Consider the following 26,319-nt stretch of genomic DNA (forward strand, 5'->3'; position numbering starts at 1 on the left):
ATCTTGGAGGGTTTTTTTCCATTTTATTCTGCAGTAGAGGTACAGTTCCCCTCCTATACTCTTCTGAGCATGTCTCATCTACTTGTTAAGGAGACAAGTATTAGGAAACCAGTGCAGAAACTTTGGGCAGTGGCGGCACATGGCCACTGCTCTGCTTTGCCTGTGGCACAGTATAGTTTCCTGAGTTATCCTAACTAAACTCCCTAACTGAAGTGTTTGGACTTAATGAAGATGTATTTTAGATTAAATGAAGGCTTGGCCTGTATATAAAAGTTTTGCCAGAACTTCTTTGCTGACTAGGCATATGAAATAAATTGCTCCTCTCACTGACAGAGCCTCAGGACTGACACAGTGAGCTGAAAAGCTATTGCTGGTTTACCTGGTTCCATATCACTGGAAAGTATTTTAAGCTCTGCCTGCAAAAGACAGGGATTTTTTGGCACGTTAAGCTGTGTCTTCTAGGTAAGTTGTGGTAGAGCCTTGCCAACAGAGTTACACCAGCTGATTTTGGTAAGCGCAGACAAGCCCCTTAAATGCTTGCGATATAAAGGACACTAACTAGACGTGCTCGTGCCTTAATGCGACGAAACTATGAAATTATGAACTGGTCCTCCCACTCTGCTCTACAGACCTGTGGTCTCACTTGCACAACACTCCCCACTGCCCTTTATTCTGAAGCAGAGCAGCCGTGACATTTTGCCAGAAAAACAGTGAAAACCCTGGCGAATCCCTGTCCCCCTACCCAGTGCAAGGGGAACAACAGGCCTGCCCACAAGGCCATGATGTGCTCTTTCGAAAAGGGCATAAATATTAACTGAGACACAGCGCCCTTGCCTTTAAAAGGTTCCCATCTACAATACTGCTGCCCTGCTTTGTGTGCATGTGGGTTGTCTCCCCGAGCATTTTTGGCTCGGAAAGCCCACATGAATCACCTCCCACCTGGGGGAAGGGGCAGGAAGTCTGCGCTGCCACTCCAGAGCGCATCGGTGCACAAGGAAGCGAGGGGTTGTCAAATAAATCAGGATTAGACTCGATAGGTGCTGACTCCTAACAGCTTGTGTAACCTCTGTGTTCAACATCCTGCAAAAATCAAATATCAGCCGGAAAGGGCCCTGAGAGACTATCCGTTTCAGCACAGGCCTACTGTCAAGAAGTTTATAACTGGGAGAGAGAAAGAGAGAGTTATGATTATGTATTTACCAGGTCAGCTAGGCATGAGCTGGATTCCTTCTGTCTTCACAGATCACTGATTTATGTGAGATACTTCAGTTTAAATCTTTCCCAACATTTTTGTATTTTCATACGACAGCAATATTGCAGGAACAGCAGGAGGAGACTACATGCAGGCCCATAAATCTCCTGCAAGTTGATGTTATGACTGTTCTGTGAGTATCCTGAAAGCCCTCACGTCACATTTCTTGGGAGCAGAATTCTCTGCATCGGAAACAACTAATCCATTGTTCATTCATTTTAGGCCCCATCTTCTCAGGATTTCCCTGCCTCTCTGCTACAAACCGCACACAACCCACAGCTTCTGAGCGCACTTCTCAGTGCAAAATAACCCTCCCCCCCAAGCCAAGCCCCTTCTTAGATCCCAACGGAGCAAAATTCTCCTTAAAAATCTCACTTTTTTTTCCCTCGGCAAAAGACGGACTAATTAAATGAAGCTTCTGAAGCAGTAAAAAGATCAACAGATGCCGACTGGGAGAAATTAATTCCAGAGATGAGGGCCCTCCAGGGAGGCTGGTTAGCTGGCAGGACCCAGGCAATGCAGCTGAGATTAGGAACAGCACCTTTGCTGATCTGAACTGTTAGATAGCACAAGGAAGAGAGGTGCTTTTTTGGTTAGCTGTGCAGCCATAGGAGAGCAAAATTAATCCCCTAGGAAGCAAACATGAAGCTAACAAATCGATTTTTGGACCCGCTATATCTGAAGTCATTTTTCATGCTGAATCAAGTAGCTTCACGAACAAAGGATCCCGTGCATTATCCCTCCAATGCTCGGTTATGTAAGTGAATGTGAGGGCCTCATTTGCCATGAACTCAAGGACAGCACTAATCTGATTAGCCAGTGACCTGCACTCGATGGAATTTTGTTTCCATGGTATAATTCGGGGGCAAAGTTTGCTCTTTTGACAATTAAAAGACCAGTATCATGAGAAACACAATGTCTCTTTAAACTTCCTTTAGCATATTAAGCTCAGTAAGGAACAGAAGCTGAGAGTGAGCTCTGAGTACGGATTACAAGCTGTCTTCTGCTTTCATTTGCCTTGTCATGAGCTAAAAGAACTTAAGAGTCTTGTTTAGAGAAATGCCGCCCTGCAAGTGTGTGCCTGCTTGGGTTCAGCTATACAGTTGCTGCTCATAAAACTGGCCAGGTAAAATCACGTAAGGTCATTTCACTTCACACAGCCACCAGTAGACTAACAAAATCCTTCCTCCAAACTATGAGCGTGGACAGATGATCGCCTGCATTTCTTAAGAATTTAGGCATGCCTCTGCTGGACCATACTGCCTCTCTGCTCTTGGTAAAGGTAACTTCTAGCCGAGGTGCAGTAACTTCTCAAGACAGACTTCACTGACTATTAGCAATTATTCTGTACTTCACAGATGGGATATAAGTCATCAGATGAACCGTGTATTCCTGGAGTTTGAATGATCAGTTTCTTCACTCATAAAAGGTAACACTTTTTTACTGCTTCAAAAGCACAGAATACATCCTTGCACATGCAGCAGATGATAGTGTCTGATAGGCTTTAAAAGGGGAATCACGAGGATGTAATGACTGAAAGATAAAATGTGAGTTAATTTTATCCTTCAAACTATCAGTTATGAAAGACATGGGATTCTGTAACATTAAAAAAATACATCAAGTAGGCAGGAAGCCTATAAAACGAAGAACTGAGTATCTACAAAAACACCTTTTTAGAAGTATTCTTCTAGTCTCTGCTTCACTTCTCTGTTCCAAAAAGGAGGACTATAAACACACAGAGGCAATAAACTGAGAAACAAGGAACGTGTGCAAGGTTAAAACCAACTTCCTTAACAACTGAACTCTGATCACCTAAAATCAATATTAAGATAGCTGTTTTTTAAAAGCTTAATGAAAAACCATTTCCTAAGTAGGAAAATCAAATACTAACCCGAGTTTTCCCTGTTGCTACACAGTTGCTTTTGGTGCTCATGGTTACCCAAAATTTTAACTAATACAAATAAAATACACTTTTGTTCAGTGATAAAAATGTTACTTTTATGTTGGAACTGTGCGTTTGGTAACTGTTAGATTAAATGTTGAAAGACATCATACTAAACAATCAAAAAGTCTATTGCAAAAAATCTCTTCTCAAATCTCTATGTGAATTTAAAAAAAAAGAAAAACAGACTAAAGAAAAAGATCTGTACATCTAAGAAGTTAACTAGTACAACAATTTGCAGAGCAGAGGAGCAGAGTTGCTATCTACTGACCCAAAGAGTAACAGCAGCAAGAACAAATGTCATCTTAAATCACAGTTTGCCAAGTCAGTGAATGTGCAGGCCTGTTGACTTAAATCAAGAATGGATGCATACCTTTATTCACAGTGCGTAAAGGTTAACGTGTTTAAATCTATTCCATTAATTTTCCATCTCTGAAAGTTCAAACTGCTATAGTTCTCACAGGAGAAACAAAATACCGTTTTCATTGGAGAGCATAATGTCAGTAAGCTATGAATTCTACGGAGATGCAACTGTGAGAAAATCCAGTCTCCATGATAAAATGGTAGGCTGAATGAAACAGTAGAACGAAACCTGTTGGCAGCACTGGTTATCTTTCTTGCTACATAAGGTCTGATCTTCTAAAGGCCTTTCATGGGTGAGTCAAACTTTCACACATCAGTTATCCCAATAAAGTCAGTGAAATCTCCTACTTAAAGGCTACTGTGATTGAAAGAAAGCAATGATTGGGGAAACAGTCCATTGGTTCAAATACAGTACATGGCTCTTGCGTAGCAGCTCTTTACTGGAAAAGTCTCATTGGCGCAGGCAAATTTGTACGTATTTTGGCAAATTTGGTACATTTTTACTATGACATCAAAGTCCTCGAATTCAAGAGGAGCTTTGCAATTGCTGTAGGTTTTGGCATCTAGGCCAGTACAGCATGAAGCAGTCAATATAAACTTACTTTTAATTTACTCAGTGGGGCTTTAGAACATGTGCTAAAACATTAAAATGGCAATTTTGTGTAACTGAATCCTAAAGGCAAGTCTCCAGAATGGAAATACCAAACACTAATTTATCAAATACATGGCACGATCTGCAGCATCCCAGCTCCCTTGTAAAGCTATCGCTTCACAGCATGCCAGCAATGTGAACTGCTGGCAGAAGAACCGTACTTTGTGCAGATGCTGAGGGAATAAGGAACAGCACACTCTACTTGATCCACAGATAACCTGTGTGAGAAAATCCTTAGCTATCTACTTTTTACGTATGCAGGTAAAGCTGTACTTGGAGAATTCATCTTGTAACACAACTTTCATGGGCTCTTTGTTATACCCCAGGACAGTGGTTGCCATCATTAGGGTACTGAGTGAAAAGGTACACTCTTTTACTCTTTTTTATATTTGTAATATTTTAATTTTATTGAATGTCCCTGGTTAACAGTCTGCCAGATAAGGAGAACAGAAGCTCTCCATGAACATCAAATTTAGTTTACAAAAATAAAACCTAAGTACAAAACAGAGTTTGTTCCAAATACTGACACAGTCTTGCTATAAGCTTAAAAATGATTCTGTTGCCTAGTGACATAGCTTTCAACCAGGAATTAATACAACTAATATTAATACAAATAACAACTTCACATTTTCTGAACACACAAGGGTTCTTGCAGGTCACTGTCCCATAATAACTTTCTGTGTGCATGTGTTTATTCCATAATAAATGTGAGTTAATTCAAGGCAGCTTATCACCCAACTCTGGTCATGACAATGCCCAGGAATTTAATATTCCAAAACAATGTGTTCATGCATCCGTACCTTATACTAAAATCATCTGAACATAAAAAACTGACCAATTATTCTATGAAAGAGATTTCACAGATTTGTTCCTCTCTCATATCCACTACTACTTGGCACTTCTCCAGCTTATGTCCAAAAGTCAAAGCAAAAGGAGTTACACCACAGCAACTCTTGCAGATCTTTTGGAGACTAAAATGAAGAACATTTCTCACAATTAGCAGGCTATGTTGGTACCAAGACTCACAATCCAGAGTTCAACGCAATGGTTGTAACCGATTGGATCCGAATAGATCTGAGCACCCTCCCTCGATTACCTGTGGAGAGCTGAGTGGGAAACGGGTTCATTTCTTTGTCCACCATTTTCTGGTATAAAGCTCTCAAGCTGAATGGCTCCACAGTAAAAGGTAACGTTCCAGTCAACATTGCATACATGTTTACCCCACTGAAAGAGAACAGACAGAAACCCCCCCCCCCAAACATAGCGTTTAGTGACTGTACTTCTGCTTTAAGGTTTGATGTCTATTACAAAAGGTGAAGAAGCAGCCCTCCGAAACTTCCCTCCTGTTGCTCTCGACAGTTTGGGCAGGAATTCCCAGAAGTTTGCTCATGGAGGTGCTGGCTCAACACCCAAGGATTTCCACTGACCTCCAGGGCCTCTGGAGCAGCTCAAAGATCAGGTATGAACAATTATGTTTTTCAGAGCAGAAAAAGTATTGCTCATTTATACCCAGCAAAGCTAGCCATGACAAGTGGGTTGAGTACTCTTGTTTTTTTCCCTCTTAAAATGGCTTCAAATTTGATTGGGTGTAATTCCTTCCTTTTGGGAATTTGTTTCCCCAGTCTGCTGAATAAATTTACATGAACAGAAAAGAAACTAAAGCAGTGCACTATTACAAACCATGATCATAGCAACCATTTGTTCAGCTACAAGGAAGGGTAGTAGTTAACCACATTTTTTTTCTTAGATAAAAAAGAAAGAACAGGATATTATTACTGGAAAAGGTTGAATGGCTTAGAAGGATGGCTGTGCTGTTTGTCTGCATTCCAGTCCCTGTAAGAGTGCCTGCATCCCACAGTGCTGGTAACCTCATCCTTGATGTGGACGGATGACCCACTGCTGCAGCGAAAAATAAAGCAGCTATATGATAATTTAGCTATGGGTCTCCTCAGAGCACAGACTGCAAATTAGGTTTCAATATGCAAAGTTCTGAAGAGTCTTTAAGCGTAAAAAGGTACTAGTGGATCAAACTGAGAGGTGAATTTGACTGAGGTTTTTAAACACATTTTACTATTTCTCCTTGTCTCTCATACAATCTATGGCCAATCCTTCTTAGCAGTAGTAGTACTTACACAGTACTTTACATTTTCAAAGCACTATAAAAAATTTTAACTCATAGATTATCACAGTTCCCAACAGGTATATAAATTTTATTATCCTCAGTTCACTGGTGAGGGAAAATCTATCAATACTACCGCAAAAGCTAAAACTCAGCTGAGTTTCAGACTTTGGGATCACATTGATTCTCCCTTGTTTGATTTTACTGCACTTTTCCCCAGCCATTTCCTCTCCTAAATGCATTAGTTCAATTAATTTCTCTCCAGGAGAGACAAGGATAACTGACACCAGGTCCTGGCTAGCAGGAGGGTGTTGCACAGTCTAAAACTGTACTACTGTTCAAATGCATTGACTCAAAAACATCTTTGCAACTTCCTCTACCTCTGGCACAGGGGACTCTTGTCTGCTCTTTTGTCTCAACGCTAAGAAGTTCACAAAGGTCTGACCAAGTTTTCTGGCCACTTTTTCTTCTCCCTTAATTACTATGCTTTCAAAGCTATGATCTGATTAGATTTCACTTTTCCTGTCAGATGTGACTATGGATAACGCCAGAGCCCATGCAAAAGTTTAAGGTACCTCTGGGGAAAACAAAGCAAGCTGTTTGCCCTCTTGTGCCAGAGCCATATCTTTTACTGCATCCAAAGTCAGACACACAGTGCGTGATGGACACTGTTCTACGGTAAGCTCACAACACTATCTTCTACTGCTTTACATGCAGGCACGCGAAGTTCTTTCAAATCAAAATATCTGCACAACATATTTCACAGTCATGCTAATTCAACAGCATGTCTTGCTCGCAGTAGCTAAATACTTGAATAATGTTTCTGATTTGAGCAACGGGCAATGAGGATGGTAATAAAAATTATGAACAAGAGAAGTAACTCACATGGACCAAACATCTATTTTCGGCCCGTATTTTTTCCTTGCCAGAAGTTCAGGGGCTGCATACGCTGGGCTCCCACACTGGGTGCTGAACGGATCAGAATAACCCAAGATGCCTGCACAGTTGCTCAAGCCAAAGTCTGCGAAAGACACAGAGATACAGTTAGGAAACAGACACAGTAAAAATGCACTAAAACACAAAGAAAAAGGGAAAACTTTTTTCAAAAGCAAAGCAATGAACTCCCTAAGAAATCATCCACACACAAAAGCTTTATACAATTTGTTCCTTTGAGGTACTGAGTAATTAGAGATTTCCACAAGTAATAAGAAAAACTTAGAACATGCATGATTACCAATTGCATAAGCGAAGCAACTATATTTTGCGGGGAATTGGATGACAACAACTGGAGCTGAACTTGTCCCATACACTAGATGTTGTGTATGGGGCAGAATGTAGCCTCAGGCTGCCTCGGATGCTATACTATTGCAGTATGTTACCAAGCAGACAAGTTTACATGCTACATCTTCAACATCTTCCACTAAATCGTGGAAATTAGCCATCACATTTAAGGGGGTGCTGCCTGCTTTCTGGGACTACCATGGTGATGCACAATACAGAGTTGCAGAGGCAGCATCACAGCTCTGAAATAACATAAGGAAAACTTTGGGGGGGAGAAAGAGAACATGTTGTTTGGCTTCCCTCCCTCCTTCCGTCTTGAATTATCGTATTTCCAGCCCCTGGGTGTATCCAACGGTCTTTGCTGGCAATAGTAACAGGGGACTGGCAAAGGCTGGCATCAAGAGTGAGCAGAGGCAAGAGGCAGTCTCCAGGCACTGAAGGCAGCTGCCATTTCACAAGAGGGTTCGGCCAAGCCAAGTGCTGGCCGGCGCCAGGAAGGGTGTTCCCACAGCTTCCCCTGTCTGCTCGAACGCCGGCATGGCTGCAGGGTAAGCTGGGTTTAAGAAAGGATCTTAAAAATTAAACTACTAAGCACGAAAAAGCCCTTCAGTGAGGACAGCTGCGGAGCTGGCTTCCAGCTGGGTTTCACCAGCGGGAGAGGAAGCAGAGGGTCTTGAAAGTGAAGACAACTTAGGTTGGATGTGGTGAAGCAAGGTGAATTTGCAAAGAGAGGGATGACACGGGCAAAGCTGAGGGACTGGGAAAACTGTTTCTGCAGCAGTGTTTTGTAGGTGCATCGCAGGGGCAGGATAAATTTGTCAAGGCCACAGAAAGGTACATTTGTTAACCAAACATGAGACAGCAAGAGCAAATTAACAGTTTTAGCTACACAAACGGTCAGGAAACTTTGGTAATGTTTTGCAATGAGAATCTGTGATACTCAGATACATCCAGGAACAGAGGATCTAGAGAGATCACAAAGATGTTCTCATTTATTAATAACTTGTTACTGATAACAGCTGCAACAACAATACTGTTATTAATAATACTGACATCTTTAGAGTTTTTTTTCAATTCAGTCTTGTTAAAAATTCCCAGAATGTATTTGTGTTTAAAATGAAAATTGTCTTATCCATAAACAAGGCAGTTAGGAGAAGCCAACTACTGAATCCTGCTTCCTATAGACTTGCGTCTTGCATCCAAGTGCCTCGCAACCCAGCACCCTCTGTGTGTCCTCCCCACCTGCCTGGCTGGGCTAAAGCATCACATCCTGCAGGCCAGATATAACAGACAGCTGTTGAGCCCATGCAGTAGTACTCTGTTTCCCTCCACAAAGTCATTAATTAGGGGCCCTCTCCCTTACCTGCCTACTTCTTCGCAGAGGACTTGCAGTGATGTCATGTCTTTTAGCATTTATCCCTATGTTGAATGTAGCTGAAATCAGACAAGACTCTCCCAAGGTGTTAGGAGCACACTGACAGACAGACAGTGCGTTCGCATAGGAACGTTCCCTTAGGAAACCAGGCTAAAAATGAATAATGCTTACAAAAAATAAATCAGAAAGAGGACTGTGTGAGTTGGAGTGTCCAAAAGACTGCACAGTGCTTTCCACTTGACTGGCTGATGCTCCGAGAGGAGGACAAGCACAGAGCCAGTGTCCTTGGCACCATGTTTGAACACCAACAGGGGCTGGAAGGGGGTTTGCTGGAAAACATTGTAAAGAATGAAGGGAGGGTCAGGACAATTTCCTTGCCTCTGATGGAAACCAATTTGCTCTGGACACTGCTTAATCATCTCTGCTGGGTATGTGTTATCCCTGGGGCCTATACGAATACTTCTGAGGATCTGTTTTATTTATTTATTGGCTATGGTCTGAGATGGGTTATCTCAATGGAAAAATACCTTTCAAAATTCCTAGAAGGATACATCTACGTAGTGCTAGTCATGGTTTTCACTCTATTTTATCATATCATCTCAAAATTACATGATTTTAATATAATGCTTTACAATCAAAGTACATAATGGCTATATTCGGAGATGGCAGAAAACAGCATCTCTTCATCACTATTAATGGAATGCAAGTATACTCTAGAGAAAGCTTTCACTATCTCATTTGCTTAAATTATAAACAGTTTATTCACTTATATCTAGCTTATTCACTTACTCTAAGCTGCTACACTGTTTTCTTTTTTACTAGTGCCTATTGAAATTAAAAATGTGTGCAAACACATGTATATTGGGGGCAGGGACTCTATTGCAAAAGAAAGGGGAATTTTGCTAACACTGTGCCAGCACATCATGGTTGCAGTGTGATTTTTATTAAGGATACACTTTTGATCTTGGTAAGAATGGTAATGGTAGCATTGATAATGTTCCTGCTGTTACTGTCTCTATCTTGGGCTTTTTTTTAACAAGCTCAGCTAACTACAGAATTCAGACCAAAGGCCATCCTTGGTTTTCCAAAGTAAATATTATGACATGGAAACTCTACCACCCCCAGTGTTCATACTATCAAAGGATCGCATTACATTACTCCTTTTTAATGCCTCCAGGAAATCAACATTAAGCTATGGATATAAGACTATCTATGAAACTATCTGTGAAACTGTGACTGCTTGAAAAAGGAAAACATTATTAAATAACAAAACCCTTAGCACAAAACACAGACTCATGGAGCAGTTTCACCTTTGTGTATGCCAGCAGAACTCCCCAGATCACGGTAGAGCTACTTGTAGGCCGAATCCTTTTGGTGCTGGTGGCCCTTGAAGAGAAAGCCAAGAGTCTCCCATGGCCTGCGAGTGGCATTTGACTAAATCTTTCTCTGACACCTACCATCAAAGGCTGGTAGCTAAAGAGAAGTGAATTGTTTGCAGTGTTTCCAGTCTCAATATTCTCAGATCTGAGACTTAACAAGCTGCTAAGAATAAGTCCGCTTAACACAGCAAAGGGAATTTTTCTAATAGTAATATCTAAGCATGCATTATAAACCATCTTATTATCTAGCTAAAAGGAGTAACAAAAGCGAGCTGGCATTAAGCAGCTGGACAGAGAAAGGGATTCAAGGAATCCAGTTCTCACTGAAATGCATGAACAAGTAGGGACTTTCAATGTCATTTCGTGTTATATTTCTAATCTTCAATTCACCTTTTCTTTTTCCTCTATGGGTTTTTTCTTTGTACAGCTATTACAAGAACAACATTTTTTACTAGGTAGTAGTGCGTTTCCTGCTGTGTGAGACACAGTGACAAAGCTTCCACCCCAAAGAAATTAAGGTGAGTTGCTTTTGTAGCTTAAAGTCTCTTTTCTCGAGCATGAAATGCAGCACGTAATTCTGCAAAACATGCTCTTCACTATTCAACAACCTTGCTGGGCAGGACTATAAGACAGCCAACTGACCCATTGCATTTGTAGAAAGACAGCCTACGTAAAAATATTTTGCTAAATACAGAATGAGCTGCGTGAGGGGACGAAAGGGGAGGAGGAAGAGAAGTAAGTTATCTGGTCTCCACAGCAGCCAGAGACAGATGCTGGAAAACCTCCCTTGCCCTGAGAAGGCTGATGCCAGCAGAAAGCTGGCAGCTTAATGTGCAGGTGAGGTGGAAGAAGGGTAGCGGCACAGTGCTCTGCTACTGCGTGGCCTCTTCTAGCTTTTGCCTTCACGCCCTGCCTGAGGGAAGGTGCCCCAGGACCCGAGGCCAGGTCGGGTCATCCCTGTGCTAGCTTTCGACCCTCATGCAGCCGAGAGCGCATGGGGAACGGAGATGGCGACCCTTTGGGATGATCAGTGACAGCTCGCCGGTGTCGCCGGAGCCACAGGGCAGGGGTCGCTCAGGAGAGTCACACGGGACAGCAGACCGGCGCGAAATGCACAGAAACAAATCTGTCTGTTTGGGTTTGGGTTATCAAATAGTGGCTTCTCTGGAAAATTAAATCAGAGAATTTCCTTAGGGGATAGGAGGATCTGAAACAATGGATTTAAGCCAATTGCTGACAAAATGCAAGTGTTTGAGATGACTCTGATATTACATCTCCTTTTACTTCCAGTCAAATTATTACTCATAAAGCAACCTTTATCCTTCTATAACATATCCAGTCGGACAGCTGGATTTTGTTTTGAAATACATACTGTGTACAATTGCTTTGCTTAAAACATCAGGCTGCAGACCTGAGGACAATTTATTTCCATGCTAGCTGGTCTATGGAAGAGCTGACTGTCTCTTTCTCCTTGCTTCCCACACCACCCACTGTGAGGAGACCTTTCTATGCAACTGAAGCCAGCAAGACTGTAGGAAGAGTTCTGCAATTATTTTTTGGCACAAAAGTTTTAATTGTACATGCATCATCTGATTAGATCTGGGCTTGGATGTCAAGTTTACATACTGTTGTGTAATCAAACACCCAACGACAGGAAAGTTATAGAAATTCTTTAAATCTATCAGATGTTCTTATAGCACTGTTACATACCATCTGGTCTCCCTTATCTGCTAAATCAAGATAATGGGTGGTATCCATCATTAGTGATGAATGATTCATGGTAACATATCAGTAGCCTCTTGACCCGTAACTGAGGTAATGCAACATTCTGTTTTGTTATTATTTTCCCAGAGTCATTTGATTCATTACAGAGAAATGACTAAAAGTTGCGGTAATTTTTCTCAAGACTGAATTCCTCAGGCAGATTTTGAATGTTTCGAATTTCATCAACCATTCCCTTCTTGCTTGTTTGGAAACGTATGTGCTTTATACATTACAGTGACTGTCCATTTGACCTGAGTTTTGTTACCATTTTTCATCACTTTTCAGATGATGAAACCTTTTGAAGAAAGAAAGTCAGTCTAGTTTTTAAGTCTGCAACCAAAAAGACTGCTGCTGGCAAAAGTGTAGGCATGGGAATAAACATAAACAGATTTTTTTTTATGAGGGGCATATTTTCTTTTCAATGCCCACATTAACATTAATGGGAGTTACACAAACGCAGTGAGAGAATATACCCACAGATGATTAATCTAAAATATCTGCACAACTTGAATGAATTGAGCACTGCATACAAGTGATACCTGAATGTAATCAAGACTCTAATGTTGATCTTAATTTTTTTAAAACAACCCTCTAAACCAATTCCTCATTGGATTCTGGAAGCAAATGTAACGAATATAAATAGAGGACCAAATTTTGCCAGCTGCTATAAATGTGTGCAACTCCCACTGACTTCAGCGGAAGCATATGCATATGGGGGCAGAATCCAACCCTCAGTAAATATGAAATTACCAAAGTAATAAAGCAAATTACTTCTGTGGGGTCAATTCTTTAAATCCTTAACAAAGTTCCTGGTTTAAATAGGAGAACTGCTGTTTAAAAGATGAAGGATTATGCCCATACCCAGTTAAAGCTGAATTATTTGGAACATTTTTTCCACAAGATGCTGTCAGGAACAGCTTGATTGCTATCTATACTCTCCCAGCTCCTCTCTGTAGCAACATTAGCAGTTGTCACATGGAGGATTATGAAGTCTCAAAAATTCTCTTTATAAGACTATCAATTTCAATTACTGGAATTGCCAAACTGGTTTCATACCAATAAGCTTGATATTGTTGTCTTCATCTAGCAACAGATTTTCTATCTTCAAGTCTCTGAAAGAAATAAAATATTTTGAGTGAGCCTCTGAAATAATGAAGCAACTTCCTGTCACTCTCATCAGTTTATTTACAAGATTCATATATAAGGCAGCACACATGGTTCCACATTCAAAGCTGAAACCCCCATACACTGTCTCCTCTCCAATGCTTTCATACACAGCCTCACACCAGTTTTTCATGCACAAAATGAATTTACAATCATTTGTAAGACCCATAATTAACCAGCTTCTTCAAATTTTGCATGTAGTTAAAAGTTCACAGAAATCTTATACACGGGAAACATTTCAAATGCATGCTTTTAGAATTGGAGGTCATTTTCTCATTACTCTTCATAACCAGAGTCTTTTCTTTGGCTGCGGCTGAAGAATAAACGCTCTTCTGCAGAGGTCCAAGGAGCCAAATGTCTGTTCTCTTCTACTGCCTACAAGGGGACCAGAGTCAGCCTCCCCTCTGGCATGAGATGTCAAACCTCTTTACAGAGGTGGCCAGGACAGATTTTGAGTACCACATTAGCGCTTTTTCCACAGTAGCGCTCTGATGCTTCTTGAAGCCTGACTTCCACAGAACCACTTCACGGATCAGGGCTGAGACCAATTTTGGGAGAGAGAGGATAAAACGAAAGCAGTTGCCTTCTACAGGAAGAAAGATCCTTCTTCTGAAATGTGCTTGAGCACCTACTTCACTTTATGTGTGCACTTCTATCATTTAAGAATGTGGTAGTGCTTCCCTAAATCATATTCAACATAAGAAAAAAATTCCAGAGATTACCAACCCCATCCTCCCAAAAAAACCCCCAAAGTGTACAGACTAAGCTTTAAGTACAGTATGAAAAGTTAGTTATGTTGCTACACAGCTTGCCCGTGACTTCCAGCGGTTGATTGTATCTTTATTACCTGAATTTTCCCCCAAATCCAGATATAAAGTATTTCTAACAATTAGCATGCCAGGATATCAACAGCTCAGACTTGCAGTGATGCTTCTCCCAGTACACTTAGGAAAACTCTGGATAATAAAGCCATCAGCTATAATTATGGGAAGTCAGTGACATCTATGGTATTTTGCCTTTGGAAGGAGAAGGGAGCACTGAAGAATGCCTCTATTATAGATGAAGATATAATGCATAATAAAGTAAGACAAGCAAACCAAGCAAACCAAAGTCCTTTCATAAGAATGGATCTAGAAAGAAAAACAGCAGTGACCAACTTTAAGTCTTTTTTAAAACATTCCCCTCCATTCATTTTATGTCCAGGCTGTGTTTCAAATACACATAAGAACTAGAGGAGTGTTTGTTTGTAGGATGCCTCTCACTTCACGGTTACAACCACAAGGACCTCCTCTGAATTGAACAGATGTTTCAACACCCTAATTAGCCAGATTTTCCTCACTTTATATGTTAAAAGAAATAGGGGAAATAATATACAAATCTACGGAAGGAGAATATTCTGCAAGTTTCAGGTATTCCATGGCTACATCCAGCCTCTCCTTGTGCCTTCAGCTTACCACAAGGCTTCCTAATGAGAAGACTGTACTGTGTGCTCTGGAGTTAAATACATTGGCACAAATTCACTTCATGGAGAAGCAGTATAATTCAGTTGATAAAAGCGCAAATCACAGAGACAGAAGGCCTGGACTGGATTCCCTCCTCTGACAAAAACTTAGTGTGTTAAGTTGAGGAAATTGAAACCTCGCTGCTGCGAGACCCCTCACCTAGCGCGAGGCTCCATGTCTGCCACGAAGATGCTGCAGAGCCACGGACAGCATGATTAGCCCCTAGGAAGATCCCAGGGCTGGGAATTTAACAGGAAAGAGTGCCAAAAGAACATCATGAAAAAAAAAAAAAAAACGAGTGAAATCAGCAGAACCGAGTGGAGTTTCAAGCGATAAACTGAAATGCTCAGTACAACGGCTCCAAGCGAGGAGGAGGAGGATTTGGAAGTTCTGAGCAAATTTTAGCACTAAATTAAATGTTAGCTAAAAAGAGGTAAGATTTTAAAAATAAAGGAAGGAGAACGGATAGATGAAAGCTGAAAACTGAGCAGAAGAGACACGGAGGCAATTAGAATAATAAATGAGTGATAGAAGGGCTAAAAATAAATACAAGAGAAGACATTTAAAAGGAATCAAGCTTGAAAAAATAAAAATAGATACAGATAAAAATTAAAGGGAATTTTAAAAGTATCAGAGGAAAAAATTTAAAAACAAAATTAAATATAGCCTCACTATAAAGTGCGATCAGATCTGGTTAATTAAAAGATGTTTACCATACGTCTATTCTCAGCAGACTGGCCACTAAGTGGTAACTGATCTAACAGTCCATATGTACCACCTTCTTTTCAATCCATGTCAATCTGAAAGCACTTGTTTTGGTGTGACGCTGAACCAGGTCGACATATTTTTACTTACCTCCTACCATTTAACAAGAAGATCCCATGTTAACCCATCTTAGAAACACCAAAATCCTATGAAGCCAGACCAAAAAAAAGAAGGGAAAAAAAAAAGAAAAGCAGTCACCGGAGACTGCTGCCTGACTGTCTCGACTCCTCAAAGAATGTGGCCAAAGGGAAAAAAAAAATTTCTAGGTAAACTTTTGCCATTCATTGTTGAAAAACTTTAAGATACCCGAGCGCAGCATACAAGGAGGAAGGTGGAGGAGTTGATGCCTCTACTGTGAATCAATGTTTGCCCAGCAAGCAGCTGCAAAGCAGTAGCGGTTGGTTGTTCTCTCCTCCACTTTATTATTTTATCACAAAAATACCACCAAAAGCACTCCTTAGCTACCAACCCACAGCTCACTTTCTAGGCTCTTTAAGGAGCTGGAGGTGAGTTGGGAAGGTTGCAGAGATCTGGGTTCCTCGTCACCTTAACATGCATTTCAAAGGCACTGCTTTGTTATCAAAGTAATATTTATTGAGCCCGATTCCTCTGCCGGCTGCGACATCACTGAATGCAATGTGGTTATCTCTGTAAAAGAGGAATCCAGTCCATTGTCTTTACTAAAATAACGTTCAGTTTGTTTACAGCGGAGTATTCGGCAAGAGAATGCCCAAAGGTAGTTTTGAAATCTGTCATAAAATAGGAAGACAAGCCAGCTTTGCACTTCAAAAGGAGACTTTGTTCTGCAGCACAGCATCTGTCATAAATATCGCATCAGGAGCCAGACTGCTGGCACTTAAAATTAATAGGATGGAAGTTATCAAAGCTAACACGTCAAAGGAATGGGTACCAAAGCAGGAATCCCGTAACGTCCTCAACAACTGATTCATATGACACTGCCTTACTGCTCTCAACGTGCTAGGCAAAGGGGAGGAAGGAGATCATGGAAAAATATACAAATTCCACTCAAAACCTCAGTTTTTTTGTGTGTCTTTCAAACTCCTGATCTGCTTTTAATTACAAAATGGCAGTGGAAGGTATGAATATAGTGCCAGGAAGACAGAAAAAGGGGGAATACAGAAAGCTATCTTTGCTACCAATACATTATTAAATTCTTTTCTTTGACATTCTGACAGTAATTGCACTGGATGGGATTGAATTTTGTTAAAATTACTTTAAAAGGGTTGTTGAGAATTTCCTGTGGGATGCAGTTGCAAGCACCAAGGCTTTCACTTCATTTTCTCTGTTGTCCTTATACTCCCAAGGGGCTTATTGTTCATCCTGCTTTTTGACAGTATGAAGGCCTATGTAAACATCCTCTGAAAAGAGAAAGCTTCACCAGATACTGCCATTTGGGTTTGTTTTCTTCTGTCAGAGGGAAAGATAAATATTCCTACCTGATTCAGAGCTGAGCTTGTTGCATGTATATTTTTAGCAACCAACCAGCTCTTCTGATAAAAGGAATGGAGCACAAACGACTACACAAAATTATACTTAGGACAGTGGCATTTTTTTCGGAAAGCAGCCACAGACTTCTGAAAACTTGACACCCCTCACTGAAGACATAACTCCTGCACTCAGAAACTTGCAGTCTTCGCCCATCGTAGGAGATAGATATTTGATTTCAAATACATCTATACGGTCAAACACATGAGTAATTTTTTTTAATTTCTAAAATAAAACGAGGCTTCTTGAAGGGTTTTTTTTTTTTTAATTTCAGACTTTTTGCATGTCACAGTGCTTCTTAAAAGACATTTCCTTTGAGTTCTGGGTCCCAGTTCTTGTCCAAAGATCAGAGTGTTTTTCTGCCATGCCAAGACTTGATCATAAGTCTTGAAGCTGGCTGAGTAATATTCATTAACTAATGTAGTCAAATTTCATGCGACTTATTTAATCTGATTTTTTTTTCACCCTGAGTTATAGAACAGGGCAAGTGATCTATACTATTCACTGAATAACGTAGATTAAAAAAATGTTGGTTGCTGTTGTAAGAAAATATTCAGCGAACACTTTTATTTCCTTTAAACGTTCTGCCCAGTTCAATGCGAATGATGAAAGCATTTTGAAAGGGACACAAACAGTTGACCACTTCCCAGCCTACAATGCTGTGTTTTGTTTTGCATGCAGTGAATGTGAACACCCACGGATCACCATATAGATGAAAGTGCTGTTATTTTTTAACTGTTTTAAAAATAACAACAAGAACAACAACAGAACATTGTCATTTCATCCAGGGTGAGAATGAATCAGACTTCTGCACTATTTTTTCTCCTCTTCAGGTGCTGATGGAATAGTCTGTTTTTAGAGTTGCCATGGTCAAAAGCCCAGGAAGAACGACTCCTGGGGTAACTATTATTCTTTCTCCCTCTTGCACATGGAGAGCCAATACAACAAATTCAGATTGTGCCGCTAGTGTTTTTCTTGTGTCTCTATGCTGTTCTATGTATCGTGCTTGTAGAAAAAGCAAAGATACTGAATGGTTAAGCCCCTAGAGAAAATACTTGCAAACATACTGCCTGTGATTCTGTCAAATTTTATGAGTTTAAACAGAATTGGACCTGCTGGTTATTTGGATGAAAGACTCCCACGGAAAAGCTCTGTGCCACACTGATTCAAGAAATACAGTGGGTGGTGTATGCCTCCTTTGGGGTAAGGATTAATTTAATGCCACAGGGCTGGATCGTGCTTTGCTGTACCTGGCTGGCTGGAGCTCAGCTGTTAGATGCAGCAGGGCACATCAGTATTTCCAGGACTGCTTCCTCCCTGTGCTCCCATGAAGTCCCTCACACTTCAGAGAGACAGGCCAAGGGCCAGGACCACTCCAGGTACACAGCATCCGTGCACGGGTTCAGGTTCCTCATGCCTACGCTGTTGCTGGAGCCACAGTTCTTGCCTTCTTTCTGCCACAGCAGCCTGTGGAGTCTATCGTGCACCCAGCGAATGAGCTATTTTTGTACAAAATGTGGGTTTGAATCCTCTCTGGCAAAGACAGGAAGCAAAGCCAGGCCTGCTAGTTCCCCGTAAATGCTTTAGCCACTATGCCATTATGTTGAAAGTAAATTTTTTAGTGAGAGGAACTGCTGATGGACTCAATATCACTGTTTAAAGCTAAACATGTTCACCTGTTCCTGACAGGTTTTTTCTCTGCCCATCTCATAAACTTTGATCTGCTTTTTCCTTCCTCTCTCTCTCTGTATACATGGGATATGAATTGATCCTTTAAAGCAATAAATAGACTTTTTCCTTCTCCATAACTGAGGGGTTAATAATCAAAGGAGTCAGTAGGTCAGCTGTTGATAGAGAACCTGCAAAACAGATCTGGTTGCTGCTCAAATATATTCCAGTGGTACCAGAAATTTAGCTTGAGATGAGACCTCACTTCACCTGAGGTTATTTGTACACTTAAGTACCTGCTCCTAATGAATCACAGTGAACAAGCAGAGAGACTTCAAGCCAAAAAAGCAGTCTTCAAAGCACATAGAGTTTAACCAAGCCACGTACACCCAACACTGCAGCACAGCAGCAGGCAGCTCCACGCACAGCTGGGCACAGCTGGGCGAGCCAGCTGTGGGCTGCCTTCAGGCAGCCTGCCAGCTGCCTGCACAGCAGCCCTGGGGACGAGCGCACATGACAGCTCTCCATCTTCTACAGCGTAACAACAGCCAGTGAAATGAAAACCCAGATCCCCCCAAATATTCAGGTGTTTAGCCCCTGCTAAGTGCCTAAATAACTTGGAGGATGGGGCCTACACAACTTGCTCAATGTCCCATGCCAAGTCCGTGGGAGCCCAGACTGGAAGTCCAGTCAGCCTGAAATTAAAAAATTTAGTCTCCTTCTTAGACGGTACCCTACAAATACACCTAAGAACAGAGGAGGCAACATACTGGGTCAGACCAAAGGTCCCTCTAGCCCACTGTGCTGTCTCCACAGCAGCTGAGAGCATGTCACTAGAGAAAGGAGTAAGCTATAGGCAATCACATGTGACACCTCCCCCTGTACTCTCCCAGCCTCTACCATTTGCTGCTCAGAGACTTCCACAGACACAGGCAGCTACTCTTTAATCAGGAACCCTCAGCAGTAGATTTCTCTTTGATTAACTTGTCCAGTTTCCCCTTGAGCCCAGGTTAACTTTTAATTCCCCGACATTCTTCTCCAACGAGGTACGCATTCTGGTTATACTTTGTTAAAAAAAATCTTTCTTTCTTTCTCTTTAGGACCCATCGCAACAGTTTTGCCTTTCTCCTGAGAAGACACTGTGAGATGAACTGAGCAGTTCCACATGCCACATTTTGCTTCATTATTTTTCAGCCTGTGAAGTTCTGAGGGGGGGGATATAATGAGTGGAAAGAGCAGAGGAGCAAGAGCGTGATCTTCTCTGATCCAGTTCTGGCTTCGTCCCAGCTAAGCGACTGGGGGGCTTTGGGCAAATCAGTTCACTCCACTATACTGCTGTACTTCCACCAGTGAAACACAGGTATAACAACCTCCTCAAAGAAATAGTGAAAACATTCATTAGTAAATGACATTACAAAGCTCTAAAGAGGCAAAACAGTATTATCAGGAGGAAAGGAGACCTACCTTTGCAAAGCACGGGCCTATCTTTAAGACCATGGAGTTAGCAAGGCTCCTGTGTGCTCACCTGAAGTTACACACTTATTTAAGTGCTTTTTGGAGATCCTTTCTATTGTCCAAAATTAGACAAATTAGCCAAAAAGCTGGATGGAATTTATTTTTATGATGGCATCTGCTTATTACATAAATAAATGCAGAAATAAGAAATACCACTTAGAGACTCTTGGATAAATTTTACTGGACAGGTTAAGATTACCTGTGAACTACTCCTGCCCGATGAAGATGCTCTACTGCCAGAATAAGCTGCCTGATATATTTGCGTGCTTCATGCTCTTCAAGTCTTTTTTTCTCATAGATCTTGTGCATCAAGTTGCCACCAGGGCACAGCTCCATGACAAGGTAGTAGCTGTTTTCAGTTTCCAGTATATCCAGCAGCTGAGCAATATTGGGGTGGCGGATCATTTGCTGGATCTGCCCTTCCCGTCGCAGATTCTTGGTGACATAGGTGTCCTTTTTGGCTCTTTTCTTGTCAATTACTTTCACTGCCACCTGATGAGAAACAGAGGAGAGGGGGTTGTTATCAGGCCCACCAGTGATTTATGGCTTTAACCTTGCACAAATAACCACAAAATAAATCAAAGGATGTCAGTCTCAACTGATACATTGTTTCAGGCACAACTGCCCAGCACAGAAAAATAGCTGCTTCCCCCACAGCTTAACTTCTTTCTTTATCCCCTGTAGGATGACTGACAAAAGTTGTTGCAAGGAAATAGGTAACAAAGGGGAGGAGACTATCTCTTTAACCATACCCAAATACTTAGTACACTTAATGCTGGACATCTATTGCATCCATTTTCTCAAAAAGCCTTCATGCTGGCACTGACATGTGGTAAGTGTCATTTTTGGCTGTTTCTAGCTTTGGACTTGTGATTTGAGATAATACGCTTCCATGACAAGTTGCTTAAACTATAGCCAAATATTAGTTTTGCATGATTTATAAATAAATAAATAAATAAATGTACACACACACTATGAAAAATTAAATTATTTTGGTACCAGTCACTTGGCACATTTGTTATTCCGTTTTAAAACATACGTGCAAGATGATCCTCTTGTTTCTTCTGGAACCCAATAACTTTGCAAAGTGCAAGAAGGCAAAACTGTCTCGTGCAAGTTCTAAATTGCACATCTACTCAGAGCTGCCCAAGTCAAATGGAGCCCACAGGGAAAGCATATAATAAAACTAAGGAGATTCCGTATCACAGTCTGTAAGATAGTATTTGCTAGCTCCTGTCAAAATGCTTTCATTCTTATTTCTGGTGCAGCACACCCCATGAGAACAAAAGGACAGGACAGGCGAGTGTATCACTCTGTTTAAAGAAGCTGGTTCCTTTTATTGTTTTGATGGACTCACTAAATGGTTGCAATAAAAGTATGTCGCCTCCCTTATCTGCCTCGAATGCGCAGGTCCTTGTTTTTCTAAGATCTCTTATCTAGGCTGGGTGCCGCAGACCTCCAGGTCACCCGCGCCAGGCAACGGCGCAGCGGCAGGCGCCAGGCAACGGCGCAGCGGCAGGCGCCAGGCGCCGAGCAGCAGAGGGCGCCGCCGAGCCCCCCTCCTCCCGCGCCGCCCCGCAACAAAGGCGGCCCTGCCACGGCGGCACCGGGAGCCGGCGGCTCGCGCCGATCGCTACTGGCGCGATGGCTGGTGGCTCGTCAGGACAAGGCAGGTGCGGCGGAAAGCAGCGCTCGGTGTTCCTGCACGACGCTGAATTTTACATGAGCCACATGTGAAAGGCTCTTGTTTGCATGGGCACGGGTCCAACAAAGTGCATGCAAAATGGCATAATCCCGCTGCCCTCCTAGCGGGACACGCAAAGAAAGAGGCTACGCTCGCATCTTCACTGCGCGCCTTTATTTGGAGGAGCTCCCTCATTACCTTACAAAGAGAAGAAATAATAAATGTGGGGAAGGTCTCGGAGCTTTACTGACCTAATTGCTAATTCTCAATATCCAGCTAATAGCACAAGGGAAAACAGACCTCCTTCCAACTCCAGCTTGCGTACTACACCCCTCTGCACGGCCGATGAACTAGTCGCAGCAAATTCACTTTCAGCTACTGCCAACTGCATTGTTATAATTCACGGTATTGTGGGTTGGCAAGTCTTTGGCAACAGGGAGACGAACTTATTCAAAACATACCAGACCACCTTGCTAGCCTGCATGAGTGCCAAGCACACACCAAGTGCATGGCAGCTCCCAGTTTGATCGGTCTTGTATTTTTTCTTCAAAGAAAGGAAAGGTTAGATTAGTGAACATTTTGGTTTTCCTTTTAAAAAAAACAAACACACACACACAAAAGTATGATCTGGAAATATGACAACAAAAATAGACCCAGAACCTTTGACAAAAATCCCTTGAATCCATGTCAAGTTTTATCAGTACAGGAACTGAAGAATAAAACAACAGGAGTCTGGGCTTAGTAGTTTGTCTTAAAAAATGAGAAGTCAGTACCACTGGATACATTACTAGCTGGATGCATTTCTGCTGTTAAAAGATTATTCTAATGAAATGCCCTTGATATAAAGATAAGACTGAACACCACACTCCAGACAGCTACCTAGGTGAAAGACAGAGTCTTGTACCGTAGCATAAGAACCATAATTGCCTGGAAGCTGCATTCCTGACTAGTCACATTAAAGAAAGATCATTTAGTTGTAAGCTAAGACAACAGGGAAAATCAGAGCTTAACTTAACCATTTTTGAAAGCCTCAGGTGATTCACCAAGGAAACAGTCTTAAATTAGTACATTCTTCCATCTAATGAGATAAGACCAAGAAGAGAGGCTTGCATAGCTTATTTAGACAGCAAACCACAGAAGTTATTCTGGTGAGGACAAACAAATTCATGGGTTGCAGAAACATGATATGCCAGTTTGCTTGCTGGCAGCACAATATAATTTCTGCAAGAGTTTTTTTTTTAAAAACATAAAAGGCTAATATTTTCTACAGCTGCAGGATGCAAAATACAGAGTATTAACAATACAGAACAGTAATCTGTTTTCTGAAGCATTCTGTGAATCCTCTGTTTTCCATATGAGTAAGCCATTCCCAATTCATTGACTAAAGCAGCGCAGTGCTGAACACACTCATGTCTCCTACAAATGCTGAGCACGCCTGTGAGGAGCAGGGGCAAACACCTGAATACAGGAGTCAGAGCCAACTATTTGACTACTTGATGACATTTTCACTATCACGAAGAATTAGAATTCTATGCCTCAAGGACAAATTTTCTCCTTGATTTTGACCTTGGTCAGGCCCCCTACCTACTCCAGCGCACAAGAAAGCTGCTTTTAGATCCACACTTTATTCTGAGCTATCTTTGTCCCCTTCAATGTCCCTTGTATTGGGCCTGAGAGATCCACAGCCATGGCTAACAGAAAGCAGCTTTGCATAGGGGAAAGAGAAGAATAAAACAGCAGTTAAGACTATGGGAAACTTATATCGCCCACACCAGACAGGAAACTAGTTTCTGCGCAATATTGCTTTTTCCTGGCATGGAACATGAATGAGACCTTGCCTCCTTCTCCTAGTTCCCTAGGCACAGGGCACCACAGAAATATCTGACAGACGCCTCCTCTCCATCTCAGGGAGAATTCAAAAGCCAGGGTCTTTAAAGAAATCTTTATATATTTAAAGAAAAAAATTGTAGTTGATCCAAACATACAAGCAGCCTACTATCAACTTGCATATAGAGATTCTCCGTAACAGTTTCTTCTAGCTTTTGTCTCTGACTCTCTTCCTCCCAGGTGGTCTTCATTACTTTCCCTTTCATTTATTTTCCTGTCCGCCTATCGATGTCCTTTCCCTCACACTGCTTGTTTTGCTTGCGCTTTCTTCTAGGATCACTTTGCTTTCCTGAATGAAATGGATCCCTGTGCAAAAGGCCCAGCACCCAGAAGCAGATCTTTGGTTTGGTGGGTTTTTGCTTGTTTGGGTTTCTTGGATTTTCTTCTGATTTACAATTTGTTTTGTAGCATATAGAGGAAAAACTAAGGGCCAAACCTTGCACTCAGTTACTCCAGAGATGACTTGGTTCAATACCCTTGATTTTGAGTTCATCTAGAATTACCCTAATGTAAGTGAACGCAGAATGTGTCCCAATGCATTTAATATACACCATGTAGGAGTCTGTGTATATATGTGAATATGCACCTGCAAACTTCATTCATGCAGAAGGAAAAAAACATTCACTACAGAAAATACAGTAGATGTTAGCTAAACATGAAGTAAATGCATTCAAGTTTTCAGAATTAGTCAGGACATGACAATTATTCTGTTTTGCTCCCCCAAGTTTCAAGCAGGGGCTCTTTGCCTCTGCACTGCCTGCATCATGCTTATCTCACCACTGGCATTCTCAGCCAATATTGGCAGAGAAATAATAAATAAACGATAAAGCAAGTAATTACTCTGAATATGTAGCAACAGTGGCTCTTGACATTCAACACTTAGCTTTTGGCTAAATCTTTGCTGTGTAAATAAATAAATGGTTTAGGTTATTCTGTGTTATGAGATACAAAGATGAGTAATAGGCCATATTTTTGGTTCCTGAGTCCTAGAATTGCACTGTTAGAATGAATTACTTTCCTGAAGTTTATGGTGTGACACATCATATGAGCAATTGCTGCTTCTCTTGATCGTAGCCCTAAAATAGTTCAGGTTTGGCTCAACTGTACTGGAATGGAGGTGAGGGGGAAGTGTAAACACCACTATTTTCTAAAGATAGTGTGTAGGAAACAGTTGCATTGCTTACAGAATGAAGGAACTAAAACAACAGCAGCAAATACCGGCACGTGTCATCACCCAAAGGCACGTGTTTGACACACATGGGCGGAGGATTTTTGCCAGCTAGTGTTTTAAGAGGGTGTGTGAATCTGCAAGAACAGAAGAAAAAAAGACAAAAAAAAAAGCAGCTGACGGGCACTAAACAGCACAGAAGCAGTCACAGCAAGGCCCTGAGAAGGAGCAAAAAGAGACAGTTTAAAGGGCTGGATATTGCCCGGAGAAAGCTGGGAGCTGGGGCTTCTGTTGCTAGATCACTGCTGTGTCCTGAGAAAACACATTTTGCCTGTTCTTTGTAAATAGGTATACATTGACCCCAACTTCCTCCTTGTCAGGACAACTTGTAAGACTGTAAGTTTCTGGTTAACCATGCTGGGTCCAAAGGAGTAGCAAAAGACAGGTACATGCATGCTGGGGAGGGTTTGGAGATGCACAGAAAGAGGCCAAATCAAGCCCAGGTGAATCTTATTAAACTCAAGGAAGTGAAGATAAGGATAAACCAAGTTCAACAGCTGTTTGCTTTTGTCTTCTGTCCTTCTGCATGGAAGGATCACTCAAAAATTGCAACAAAGCTTGGAAGGTGGCTCAGAGGAAACGTTGAGTTATCCTATGATCCTAAGTGAGGACACATAATGCCTGTTTTCTCCTGACCTCCTCCATCCTTCCCTTCATTTTCCCCAAATGAGAAGTGGTGAAAAACGTTATTACCAGAGGAAAGACTTATCCAAGGGATGGATCTTGCCTTTAAACCTGCAAATAGTCAGACAACCCCTGGGAAGCATTCCCCATCCCGTATCCTGCTGCTGCAGATAACTGCTTTTCCTCTAGCACATCTTGTCCTGGGCTAATCTAGCATTCAGCACACGACAGACTTCTCCTGGGCTGGAGCAGCTGTCTCCTGAGCAAAGCCCCAGCACAGCATCCATATGCCTATGCACGAGGCACATTTTGCAGGTTCGACGGGCAGCTGCACAGATCTGCTCCCTGACAGCAAGCCAAAGCCACGAGGCAGTGATTGATGTGTTGTGCCGGGGAGAAGGAGCTTCCAGGTGCTCAGTGGGCACAAGTCAAAGTGATCTTCTCCCCTCTCCCCTTCTGATGATTATTTATAACTCTGCTATGACATTTGGAAAAATCATGGGTCAAAACCGTAGTGCTTTCATTAGTGAAGGAAAAAACATTTCCTTACCCAGCGGACATGCAAAGGTCTATTTAGATTGTTGCCTTACTGCTCTACGGCAAGATCAAAGCAGTATGGTCTTGTCAGAGTGGGGCTCAGTCTTACTGA

At 41.7% G+C, this 26,319-nt stretch overlaps 1 protein-coding gene across 2 annotated transcripts in view; it reads right to left on the reverse strand.

Moving 5' to 3' along the window:
• Positions 1–26,319, reverse strand: part of HUNK (hormonally up-regulated Neu-associated kinase) — a 58,764-nt gene that overhangs the window by 17,597 nt on the left and 14,848 nt on the right. For both annotated transcript variants that reach the window (XM_067299292.1, XM_013955227.2), the window contains exons 2-5: positions 20,447–20,739; positions 13,184–13,239; positions 7,214–7,349; positions 5,306–5,433 (exon numbers count right to left, since the gene is read on the reverse strand). In XM_067299292.1, the coding sequence (XP_067155393.1) occupies positions 5,306–5,433; positions 7,214–7,349; positions 13,184–13,239; positions 20,447–20,739 (613 nt within the window). The remainder of the gene's footprint in view (positions 1–5,305; positions 5,434–7,213; positions 7,350–13,183; positions 13,240–20,446; positions 20,740–26,319) is intronic.

This window comes from Apteryx mantelli, chromosome 1 (assembly GCF_036417845.1).
Source record: "Apteryx mantelli isolate bAptMan1 chromosome 1, bAptMan1.hap1, whole genome shotgun sequence".
NCBI classification, from domain to species: Eukaryota; Metazoa; Chordata; class Aves; order Apterygiformes; family Apterygidae; genus Apteryx; species Apteryx mantelli.